The sequence below is a fragment of the Phaseolus vulgaris genome, chromosome 1 (genome assembly GCF_051622355.1).
Source record: "Phaseolus vulgaris cultivar YP4 chromosome 1, ASM5162235v1, whole genome shotgun sequence".
Lineage (NCBI taxonomy): Eukaryota > Viridiplantae > Streptophyta > Magnoliopsida > Fabales > Fabaceae > Phaseolus > Phaseolus vulgaris.
Window position 1 is genome coordinate 2120662 of NC_143498.1, and position 12307 is coordinate 2132968.

The 12307-nt window shown below is 30.8% G+C and overlaps 2 protein-coding genes across 2 annotated transcripts; one reads left to right on the forward strand and one right to left on the reverse strand.

The window, feature by feature from the left end:
* Positions 1–1751: 1751 nt before the first annotated feature.
* Positions 1752–3036, forward strand: LOC137816376 (thioredoxin H-type). Its single transcript, XM_068619480.2, has 3 exons — positions 1752–1970; positions 2406–2528; positions 2664–3036. The coding sequence occupies exons 1-3, from the start codon at positions 1884–1886 to the stop codon at positions 2808–2810; spliced, it is 357 nt and encodes a 118-aa protein (XP_068475581.2). The 5' UTR covers positions 1752–1883; the 3' UTR covers positions 2811–3036.
* Positions 3037–3260: 224 nt separating this feature from the next.
* Positions 3261–9610, reverse strand: LOC137816375 (beta-galactosidase 5). Its single transcript, XM_068619479.1, has 18 exons — positions 8890–9610; positions 8665–8760; positions 8454–8566; positions 8295–8361; positions 8075–8167; positions 7535–7678; positions 7242–7330; positions 6998–7103; positions 6824–6911; positions 6466–6584; positions 6221–6385; positions 5898–6076; positions 5460–5569; positions 5276–5385; positions 5048–5155; positions 4839–4952; positions 4369–4571; positions 3261–3800 (listed from the first exon to the last, which is right to left on the reverse strand). Exons 1-18 carry the CDS (start codon positions 9058–9060, stop codon positions 3656–3658), a joined length of 2220 nt encoding a protein of 739 aa, XP_068475580.1. The 5' UTR covers positions 9061–9610; the 3' UTR covers positions 3261–3655.
* Positions 9611–12307: the final 2697 nt, after the last annotated feature.

Here is a 12307-nt window from a genome sequence, read left to right on the forward strand (position 1 = left end):
CCACCACTCAAACTCATATTTTTTAATTTGTATGCTATTTACACCTCCCTTTTATGCTAAATGAACTCCCTTTTCTTGTTTTATTTAAACAATCTAGTTTTGTTTAATGTTTTAGAAAGTACTTTTTGACAATAGTGAGAAAATAAAATATGATCTAAAAAAGTACAGAATGTTAAAATAAAATAAGAGTGATCTATGTAGTATTTTTAAAATATTCCCTTGCAAAATATTTTTGAGACAGTTTTGTTTTTCATGGTGTAGAAAGTGTTTTTCAAAATGTTAATGGAAAAGTACATTATGAAATATAAAACGTATTTCCGAAAATTAGTTTTTAGGATTTTTTATTTCTTTAACATTTTAGGTTGAACTTTCTCAAATATTTTTATTTTTTATATACTTATGAAAACATCAAAATAATAAAAAAATGTTTTAAAAAAAATACTTTCCAAAATCTACGAAACATATAGTATTTAGAAGAAGAAATGCAGATTATATATATGTTTAAAGCTTTTAAAAATAGAAGAAAGAAAATGTCTTCAATCCTTTTAATTGGTCATGGACAATTCAATCCTTTAAATTGTATGTAATTTTTTATTTTATAGGTAGTTTTTTATTGGAAAGAATTATTTAAATATTTAAAAAATAGTTATTTAAAGAATCATAACTATGAAATTTATTATATTTGAATATTGTAAAGATAAAATTGAAAAAAAAAATGTAAAACAAATCCTTTATATATTGTTATAGATTTTAAATATTTTTAACTTAATTTCACTTTTTCCCGAGTTAATGTAACTTTTTCTAAATTGATAATAACATAAATTGGTATGTGTTACGTTTGTATCACATGATATCTCCACCAACAAATTAATTTTAAATAATAAAATATTTTTTATTGTTGGCTGTATTGTATTATATACCGACACTCATATAATATTTGTGAAATTTTTGATAATTTTAACACAGTTGTAACATAATTTTAAAAATGATAAATACATTAATTTTTAAAAAATTTAAATGTATTATATAAAATTTTAGTATGATTATAAAAATAATGAACAAATCTTTTTAAACTAGTTATAAAAAATATTTTTTATTAAAAAAAATCACATAAATTTTTATTATCAATTTATATAATTCATAATCATATAATATATAGATTCGTGTTTTCGTATCCTATATTTTAAAAATTATATATATTTATCTGTATTTGTATTCATATTGTATAGGTATCTGTGTCATTGTCTATACTAGATTATTATTAATTTAATGTAATGTATTAATTAGCATTTTTAAAAATCATAGTAATAAAAAAAAAATATTAAATTAACTCTTTTTTGGAAATAATTTTTTTGGCCACACAACTTTTTCTCTTTCTCTATTAATTACTTGTGTTTGCTTACTAAATAAGCTATTGTCTCGATTCTCCATTTTTATTTAAAACTTTTCTTCTTCTTTTTTAATTGTGTATTTGTTTATGTAGAAAAATGCATAATTTTTATTAAAAAAGTTTATTCAAAAGAAATATATTAACTACAAATTTAAAACTTTAACTTAAAAACCCAATTAAATTGAAATAACTCTAATTAGTTAACTTGTTGTTTAATATTTTTATACATGAATTGAAAAATACAATTAATGTAATACATTTAATAACATTTATAGTACATATTTATTTTTCTTTGCATTAATTGATTTTCTTTATATTTTCTCTTTCTACAATAAATATTTCTTTTAAAAATTACAGTATTGCAATTAAACACACACACACACACAAAAATGTAGTAGTATATAAGAAATCTCTATCTTTCTCTGCTACCTCACATCTTAAAAATCTCTCTCTCTCTCTCTGATTGTTCAAACCAAGGTGAAGGATTTCAGACATGGCTGAAGAGGGACAAGTCATTGCTGTGCACACCCTTGAGGCGTGGCAAGAGCAATTCCAGAAGGGAGAGGACTCCAAAAAGCTGGTTAGTAACCAAACAAACCTTAACTTCTTCATCACCTTTATTGTTTCTACTGTAACTATGTTTTCTCTGAGATCTCTTCATTTTAAGGTTGTTTACTCATGATTTATTCTGTTTTTATTTTTTACTTATGAAAGTACTGCTCTGTTTTGTTTTTTTTTCATCTGGGTTTAATAAATCTGTTCTGAAAGCAATAAAAATGTAATTTTTTTTCTATTCCATGGATAAATCTTTGAAAAACAATTAAAAAAGCCAGAAGGGTGTTTTTATAATTGAAAAAAATTAGCAAATAGAAACACAAGAAAGCTTTTTCTATTGTCTATTCATGTGTTTAATAAGGGGTTATAGCATGTTGCTTTCTCTGTATAAAAAGAAAATTAGATCTCTATGTTGTATAGGGTGTTAACTTTTCACAACCCCTTTCTCTTAAATTACTAGGTTGTGGTGGATTTTACTGCTTCCTGGTGTGGTCCATGCCGTTTTATTGCCCCAATTCTTGCAGAAATTGCCAAGAAGACACCTGAAGCAATCTTCCTCAAGGTGGATGTGGAGGAACTGAGTGTAAGCACATATATATATATACACAAGTGAATCTACTTTGTCACATGATTTGATTTTTAACCTTAAAAGATCATGTGGACTATTAGTTGCTGTATAGTAATACTGATGATTGTTCATTGCACTGATGTTTTTCAGACTGTTGCTGAGAAATGGTCCATTGAGGCTATGCCAACCTTCTTGTTCTTGAAAGAAGGTAAGCTGGTGGACAGGATTATGGGTGCTAAGAAGGAAGAGTTGCAAGGAACCATAGACAAGCATTTGTCTCATACTGCTGCTGCTTGAAGTGATCATCAGCATCACATGAAGAAGATCAACAATAATAATAGAACATTTTCATATTTTCTTGTCAGCGTGCATGTTTTCTCTGTCTATGGCTATGCAGTTTGCAGAACATGAGTACCAGATTAAAATAAATTGTTGCGTTGCCTTTTATTTACATGGAAATAAATGGTAATTTAACTCTATTAGCAAATTGACAGCATTTATGAGAATGTTTAAACTTGTACCATGTGTTTTTTTATCATTGTCTTGGTCTTGTCTCATCTTTTTCTTTGTTTCTTTTGACGGGGTAAACAAAGTACTATAAGGGTATTTTTAGTGCTATATAATCAAGGCATTTTTTAAACTATAACTGTAGAATGCTGCTTATACAACTGTAGTTAGAATCACGTTACTGATGCACTTCAAATTAAAAGATTATATGATGTAAGAAAAAAGTATGGTAGAAAAGTCTTGAGAAATAACCACTGATATCCTTGATACTTGCATTGCATATATTGACATATACAAATTACACGAGTGAATATATAAGCACAAGTCTGAATTTTGTAATTTTTCTCTCTTCCAAGTACACGTATATATGGACAATTTTAAGTCCAGAGAATAAATTAAAAAGCAACTTGGCCACACTTTTTTGTATAATCTGCCATGCTCCATCACATGCAAGATCAAGAGAATGTAGAATTGGAGATGAACACATCAAGGGTTGAACCAGAGCTCGTACTGAGTGTAGCAAATTCCCTCAACATTATGATCTATGAATGCCAATGGAAGCCAGAGAACTGCACAAATAGACATCCAATTTCTTATGTCAATTATTACCATTGAGCTACTAATGATCACGTTTTTCAGTTCTTTGAATTGGGTTCACTAGATGCTGGTGTATGTATTGTCCTTTTCTGTAGAGATATTTTCCAAGGATTGCCACCCAATTCCTCAAGCACCACAATCAAGTTATGTGTTGGCTTTAACCATGATCTTGGCACGTGATACCTACAAAATTCCAAATAGAAAAAGGGTAAATCAACTCTTCCATTGTCCACTATTCATGGCTCAGGCTTACAAATAAAGTAGCTTTGGACACATTGAAGTGTGTGCTGCGTTTGTATCCAAAATGTTTGTCTCGTACCAAAAAAACACACCACTCTGCAGATTATGGTATTACTCTCAGATATTGAACTTCATTGAATAAAAGTTTCAGTAAATACTTACTAGGAAAAAAATCAAAACGAATCAAACGTTTTTAATAAGTTAAAATTTACTTATGTAAGTCGAATTCTGGATAGATACATTAAATGAAAAAGACTTTTATAAAAGCTAAATTACATAAGTTGATTTTAACTTATAACAGATATTGAATCTATTTTAGTTTTTTTATTTTCTTATCTTGTATAAATACTTATAGAGAAGTTTATGTACACAAGTCATGCCTGAGTTTGACACACCACAGAAACATAATGACTCTGTGATCTGCATAGAGGGGTATGTGGTTTTTTCACACAAATGTTTAAGTGAGTATAATTTTCCTGAGGACAAGGATGTGAAGTTGAAGTTCAATTACCATTGTTGGGTAGGTTGTCCACAACCAAGTTGGCATTTTGCAGGCCGGTATGTCCCAGCATAGTTGCAAGAATTACAGGCACCCTTTGCATAAACCATCCAATATCTTCCTATGCCTTGTCCATTGATCCATACCTGACCCTTTCCCATACTGCTTAGGTCCAAGGCCAATGGTTCAACTCCATCAGGTGCATTGAAATAAGCCTGAAGGTTCCAAGTTAAGGATCAGTTATAGGCTTCTCATGTTGGAAAAATCAGAACTAATTCCCCTTTTTTGATGTAGATACAAAATGTAAACTTGCAGAAGTAATAAGCAAGCAGATAAAAGAAAAATAGAACAAAATAGAATAATGATACCGAGAATTTTTAAAGTGGGAAACTTTCTCAACTTGAGAAACCCAATGGACTTAGTCAAAAAAATGTCTTACACGTTAAGATGTTATTAAACCATAAACCAGTAACAATTCTTACCTTGTGCCATTTCAACTGTGACTGGCTTTGGACACCCAGTGAGTCTCCCACCCAATCAACAGATGAAACCCCATTGGGAGACACCAAATTCATAGCCTCTCCTTTTAGGCCAATCTGTTTGTTTAGATAGATACCATAGTTAAAAACTATTTTCTCTTTATGTATAATAAATCCTTTGTAAGCATAAGTTAGATTTGTGTCCACCAAACCTGGTATGACCATTTCTGCCAAGTCAAATCTTTCTGTCCATGGTCAAGTCCATGAAGCAAAACTCCAGTGATCCCAGCTTTCCATGTTTCAAAATGGAATCCAACATTCTAGAGCAAAAATAAAGAACAAAAGCTATCAATTTATGAGCAAACTGCTAAGTATACACATACTGAAACATCCAAAGGGATGATCAAGTCCAAATCAGAGTTCAAAAGCAAGGTACTTACAGGTAACCCAACAGCAACACTGAGAAGTGCTATTTTATTGGTTCCAGAGCGTAGGTTGACAGGGCCATTGAATGTGCAAGTTCTGTCTGCACTTGTTCCAAAAGCTGAGCCTGTAAAAGGAAATTGGAATCATTTCATGTTGGTTGGGTTCCAATCATAAGAGCTACCGAGTTAAACTACAAACCTGAAAATTGACCGTTGATAAACACATGGACAGCATGGCCTGCAGAATTCACACTAATGCTGGGCTTGTTCCCCCCTCTGAGAAAGGATTCTGATGCACTAATGTCAACACTGTGTGGCATGAAAACCAGAAAACAGTGAGATTTCAACTGCTGAGAACTAAGAAGTGAATAAGAGATACACGATGACAAAGAATTTCATTTATTTGAGATAGCCAAGAAGACTTCAAACGGCAGATTCAAGAATTTCTTCACAAAAGAAAGTTTTCTTGAGCTTGAAACTGCAATATGTTCTTTTTTTTCTCTCCAAAAGTATTTTCTTTTATATGTAATCTATTCCAAGTTCTCGCTAAATGCGCAGAGGAATTTCTTGCTTCACTTTGAATTCATTGATTGCTGTTCAAAAATGTAGAAGAAAATCTATATACCAACTAACTCACCTGGTTATATACCATAGATAGTCACTAGTGTCTCTGGTGACATTTAGCTGTTCTAATAGTCCAGAAGCTGTAATCTTTGAACTTTCTTCTAGTGAAGATACATCTTCATCATACGTCTCCCATGAGAACAACTTAGAGTTGCTAGGTAACATTTGTATCTTTGTAGTTTGAAACCTCACCTACATAAAGGCATAACAATTTAATCAATAACTTGATGCAAAGGGCAAAGCAGATAGCAAATACTTGATGGAAAACACAAGACAAGAGCTTCTTCCATCATACTAAATTAAGATGGAATAAAAGGACCCTTTAAATGTTCTTACTCTTGCAGTGTTGAAAACATCTGTTTTACAATCGGGGAGGATGCTTATGGACCAAGGAGGCAAGTCATATTTCCTGTTATTGAAGGTCACTCTTGCAGCAGAATTGGAATGATAGTTTGCTAGAAAAGCTGCACATGCTCCACTTTTTGAAGAGAACACATGAGCCTGGAAGATAATTAAGACATGAATTCACCATGAAAGTAGTTTATCTTAAAGAAGCACACATTACATCAGAGGCAACTGACCTGCTCATACGATCCTAATGATGTGACAGTGGGATCTGAAGAAACCAAAGCACGTTCACTTTGCTTAATAGCTTTATGAAGGTCCATCAAATGACCATATTTAGGTTCCCTGATCAAACCTGAATGTGGTAAAGCACTCAATTACAATTTGCTTAGGATAGAACATATTATGAGACAAAGCTATCTTTGAACAGGTACTATTTTCATAGGCTTGTTGTCACTAGAACAAAAATGAAAAGAATTTACGGCAGAAAAAATTACAAATAAATGTTCTAGACATATGCCAAGTGATTTCATGGTGAAAACAAAAATAGTCAAAGAATCTTCTGGGGATGTTTTGAAAGAAAAAAAATCTGACCATATTCATCAATTGGAGCATCATAGTCATAGCTTGTCGTAATGAATGGCCCTCCAGCTGATCGTCCAAAATTAGTTCCTCCATGGTACTATCATTTGTCATTAAGCACATCAGAATACTTATATTTATAGTATGTTTTGTTAAATGCGAAATAAATCATTGAAGGACACCAACCATGTAATAATTTATGTATGAACCACCCTTTTGTATGAAACGAGCAACTGCAAAAGCTAGATCCTGAACCGGTCGCTGGTAAATTGGACCACCAAACTCTGTGAACCTAATGTCCAAAATGGGAAGTAGAGAGAAAAAGATCAAAAGGGCAAAGAATTCAGATAACCATACACAAAAGAAAAGAAGACTATATATATATATATATATATATATATATATATATATATATATATATATAACTTACCAGCCACTCCAAGACTCAGTCCAAAGGTTAGGCTTGTATGGTTTATTTGGAGAGAAATAATCACAATAAAATCCATTACAGGCATTTATCTGTTGAGAAGAATTGAATAGACCCTTAATAAAAATCTAATTATGATGAATTTAACGAATGAAAATGATGTTTTGACAACTCTTGATATGATGAATTTAAAGAAAAAGGAAAATACTGTTATTGAAGTCATTCATTCCCCACTAATAGTGTAACAACTGAAACTGATGAACGAGTAAGGCAGCTAAGAGCTTGAGATTGCTCACCACTGGATCTGGGGCATCATCTTGCTTGCACATCACCCAGGGGACTCCTGTGTTCAATCCAACAGCCATCTTTGCAGCCCAGTTTGTGTATGCATAACCAGCACCTCCCAATTGCTTGCTTTCTGGTCCATACTCGTTTTCAATCTAGAAAGTTTAAACAAAAGTAGAGACATATTTAAGATTTTATCTTCAAGTAGTGATGTATTAGCACGAGTTTTGTGAGTTCCAGATCCAATCAATCATTTGTGTAGCTTGCAAATGCAAGAAACATGAACCAAAACGTGATAATCACACTGTTCTCAAAGACTTATCTGGGATCTCAGAATATTTTAGAAGAAAGAAGATAGAATTGTGCTGAAGTAGTGATTTACTATTCAGCATGAATTTTAGCTCCAGATCCAGTCCAGGAATTTTGAACATCCATCCAAATTTCACTCTTTGAGGAACTTATTCCCATGCAAAAATCATGTGGGAAACAATTTTTGAAGAAACACTTTTAGCTATTATGCTCCTATGAAAAAGATGAAAGGAACTTCCTACCTGAGAAAGAATGATTGGACCACCCTGAGACTGAAACAGCTTTTCATTCTTCATCATCTGGACTATCTTCTGAGTGAAACCTTGCATTGCAGCCTAAAAGTAAAAAAAAAAAGTTAAAAAGAAGCATTTTTTTTTGGTTACGAGCATTCAAGACTTGTTGAGTAAGCAGGGAGAGTGAGAAGACAAAGACAGAACTAAAAGTTTTAAATTAAGATCCAACCTTGAAAGGGCCATTATCTGTTCTGAAGCTGATGCCAGGAACATACTTCAACCAAACAGGAAATCCTCTGCACCATTAAAGAATGTGATTTGAAATCACATAAGCATTCACATTCACACCAACAAACCAAAGAAATCCACAAGGGAAAAGTGTATGTACCCAAAGTTCCACTCAGCACACACATAAGGTCCAATCCGAAGATGCACATAGAGCCCCACCCTTTGCACTGTCTTAATGAACCGTACCAGATCGTACCTCCCTTCAAAATTGTACTGCAAAAATAACATACAACCCAAAAACACTGTAAGACGGTACTTGAGAATTTAAAACTGAACTCAATCAAATGAAGATCCAGATTCCAGAATGGTACATTGCCAGGAGATGGTTCATGAACATTCCAAAAGACATAAGTGTCAATAGCATCAAGGCCTCCATCTTTTGCCTTCCTAATTAGATCCTCCCACATCTGCAACAACACACATTTCAAACAATCAATCTTCAAACTTGAAACAAAAACAAAAACAAAAACAGTTGGAACAAAAAGGAGACATATTATATATGATATATATCTATATATATATACACACACACATACTTCAGGGGCGCTTCTGGGGTAGTGAATGGATCCAGATATGAGGATTCTCCTTTGGCCATTGATGATAATGGCCTTTCTATCGTAAGTGACACTGCAATGGATCAACTCAGAACCCACAAAGAAGATGGTGAAAACAAGTAGTAGAAGCTTGGAAACTGAGTTGGTTTCCATAGCTTCTTGCTTTCTTCCCCCGACAACACTGAATGGAGGGAAAGTTTTGAAAGTATTTAAGACAGAGAGAGAGAGAGTGTTTGAGGTATGGGTTCAGTTGTCTGTTTCTTTGAATCTGATCTAAAACTGTGTACCTAAGACCATTGTGCTTTTGTCTGTGATTCCTTCTGCTAGCAGTGGTACCAACTGCTACTTACTCAGAGTTCCACACATGTCAGGGAATTGTGTTTTATTTTACTATTTATGTTTTTTTTTTTGGTATTTGGACTGTTTTGCTCTGCTCTCAGAGTTTGAAACTACAAAAGCTTATTCCTTTGCTTTATTAATCAAAGCCTTTTTTTATTGCTTCAAGTCTTCAACTTTACAACTACGCCATTTACTCAAAAAATAAGAAACTCCAAGTGTTTTGCAATGAAGAAGATCATCATTATGTCTGCCTCCATTCTCATCATATTACATTTTGTTTGAAAAAGTGATATATTGAGAATTTGTATCAATCTACATTCTTCTTCTGTCTAAAACTTACACCAGTTTATGAAATGAAAAAAACAATTTTTCTTTATATCATCAATCACAAATTATATATTAGAACAAGTTGTGAAAATATCATTACTGTTTCACACTACTGAGAATTTCAAGTTTCAAGAGTTTATATGTATGTAATATTATATAATTTTTTTATCAATATACTATTATATGTATGTAATATTAAATATATTATTAAATGTGATTAGAAAATCGTTTATCTGATAATATATTAAATATAGTAATTGTTACATACGATATAGTTATTTTACTCAATAAGTGAAGTATATGTTTATATTATTATCTTTTTTAAAATTCAGAGGAATTATTAGCATCTTCATACACTTAGACTATTAATAAAATAAATAAATTATTGTATACACATATGATACATTTACCAAACCAAGTCGTGCCTCAATTAAAAAAAAAAGATAAAAATTGAAAATAAAATAAAAAAATAAATTTTACACTTCTCAAGTCAAATGTGTCACATGTGTCATGTACCTTTGTCGTGCCACAATTTTGTAGCTACCATGTAAATTTTTTTCTCATTCTTTATATTTTAATAAACTATGCCTTTTTTCTTCTTTTTTTGGATAACAAGGAATATTCTTATCCTATTCTTGAAAACTACAATTCTCTTGCATTATATTGCCACAATGCTTGACATTTTTTTAGATAAAAAAGTATTTTATTTTCTTATATATATATATACATATATATATATATATATATTATTCCTCTTGTGATAAACCCTACCACATTGTTCATTTCATATTATTTGTTTGCATGTGGTGTAGACCCATGCTATCGATTTCACTTGCGCGTTGTGGATCACAATACCAACCCCATGAGTTGGAAAATATTATTTTATTAATTTAAATTCATTAAAATTATAAAATTAAATGGTTCCATGTAGTTTACTTGATGAACATTTCTCCTAATTTTTAATTTTTAATAAAAATTAATTACTAATGTAATTACAGGGACAAAACTTCTCTTACTATCGCACTGTTTAGTTCTTGATTTTTCAGTCTTTTGATCCAACATCATTTCGATCTTCTAACAGGAGTACCTGCAATAACATTCTGGCGTTCAAGTCAGTTAAGGACCAGAATATTATGGGTACGATATTTATTATCTTTGACCTGAGAGGGGACTCGTCTACTTATAGTCGCACGTTTGGGACTCAAGGTGTACAGACATGTACAAATGTGACTCAATGAAGTTCAATTATCTCTTAATCGTGATTTTGCATAATTATCACATAATAATTACTAAACAATGTTGTTAATTGCTTTGAATTATGCAATGCAAAATAGTCCAGAAAACCGAATGACCGCATTCTCACATGTACACAGATATTCGACTTCCCAATAGTATACAGATATTTGACTTCCCAATAGTATGTTGTACCAAAAAGAGTGTATTAAGAAAAGTATTTTAGAAAGAATAATAACACTTCTAACACTTTTTATTTAATAGATTATTCTCTCACCACGACAAATTTCATCTTCTTTGTTTGTCTGTTATGTTGTTAGCTGGTGATGCCCTTGTCTCGTGGGGTTTACATTTAGAAATTTGCTTCCATGTGACATGAACATGATATTTCATATTTGTGGTCTTGTGACTTTTTCCCTTTTTTTCTTTGCTTTGTCCTCAATAAAGAAATAGGGTAAAACATACCATAAATAGTTCATGATCTTTTCTACACATTAGATATGTTATTTCTTTCTCAGGGCAATTAAATGCCTGAATCTAATGGTAGGTTTTATTGATAATGATAATAGAGTAGTTTTGTAGTTAATGTGTCAAATTAATTACTACTTATAGTAATTATAGCTGGTGAAAGTAGTAGTGTTATAGTTAATGTGTCAAATTAATTTCCACATATCTGTGTCAGATTTGATAATTCAAGTTATATTATTGGAAACAAATACTTAAAAGTCCAAACAGAAAAATCTATTTTTCATTACCTCTTTTAATAAATACTTGTTCAATTGAAAACATTTTAACATCCATACTTTACTTAAATTATACTTCTTTTAGCTTAATCAAATTTTAACATTCAATCTTGTAAAATAACATAATATTTTCACATAAAATATCAATTCTTAAAATAACTCAAAGAAAAAAAATATCAAAATAATTTTACTATAATGAAATTCATTGTTCACCCATATAACCTCAATTCAATTCTTAACAAACAATATATTTCTCTTCAATTCTTATCAAACAATACATTTTATTAAATATTATATTCACTATAAGAAAATCATTAAATAAAAACCAATTTTTGATAAAAAAAAATAATTAGTTACTATATTGACTAAATTAGATATTATTTTAGAGACTAAAAAAATTATTAATATCTAAAGTAGTTTCTATTATTAATAAAATTTATATTATTAGACACCAATTTAAAAATTATTTATTAACAATAGAAATTACTTTAGATATCAATCATTTTGTTTGTCTCTAAAATACTATCTAATTTTATCAATATAATAATTAATTATTTTTTATCTTTAAAATTGATTTCTGTTTAATAATTTTTTTTATCGATCACTCTTATTACAACCATAAAGTACAAATCACTAGGGTACTCTTTTCTCAATCCTTTAAGTTCATTACTTCATCATCATGGTTAACTAGCCTTTATCACCTCTTATCTCTGACCGACAGACTTCTTTGGTTGGTTTTGGAGTAAGGAATAACTAAT

What these genes read in the sequence shown, in the direction of transcription:
- LOC137816376 (XM_068619480.2), top strand. Translation starts at nt 1,884, where the DNA reads ATGGCTGAAGAGGGACAAGTCATTGCTGTGCACACCCTTGAGGCGTGG. An exon ending in GAGAGGACTCCAAAAAGCTG is followed by an intron (nt 1,971 to 2,405) that starts GTTAGTAACCAA and finishes TTAAATTACTAG; the next exon opens with GTTGTGGTGGATTTTACTGC. An exon ending in TGGATGTGGAGGAACTGAGT is followed by an intron (nt 2,529 to 2,663) that starts GTAAGCACATAT and finishes GATGTTTTTCAG; the next exon opens with ACTGTTGCTGAGAAATGGTC.
- LOC137816375 (XM_068619479.1), bottom strand. Translation starts at nt 9,060, where the DNA reads ATGGAAACCAACTCAGTTTCCAAGCTTCTACTACTTGTTTTCACCATC. An exon ending in ACCCCAGAAGCGCCCCTGAA is followed by an intron (nt 8,761 to 8,889) that starts GTATGTGTGTGT and finishes GTGTTGTTGCAG; the next exon opens with ATGTGGGAGGATCTAATTAG. An exon ending in TATCAACGGTCAATTTTCAG is followed by an intron (nt 5,386 to 5,459) that starts GTTTGTAGTTTA and finishes TTCCTTTTACAG; the next exon opens with GCTCAGCTTTTGGAACAAGT.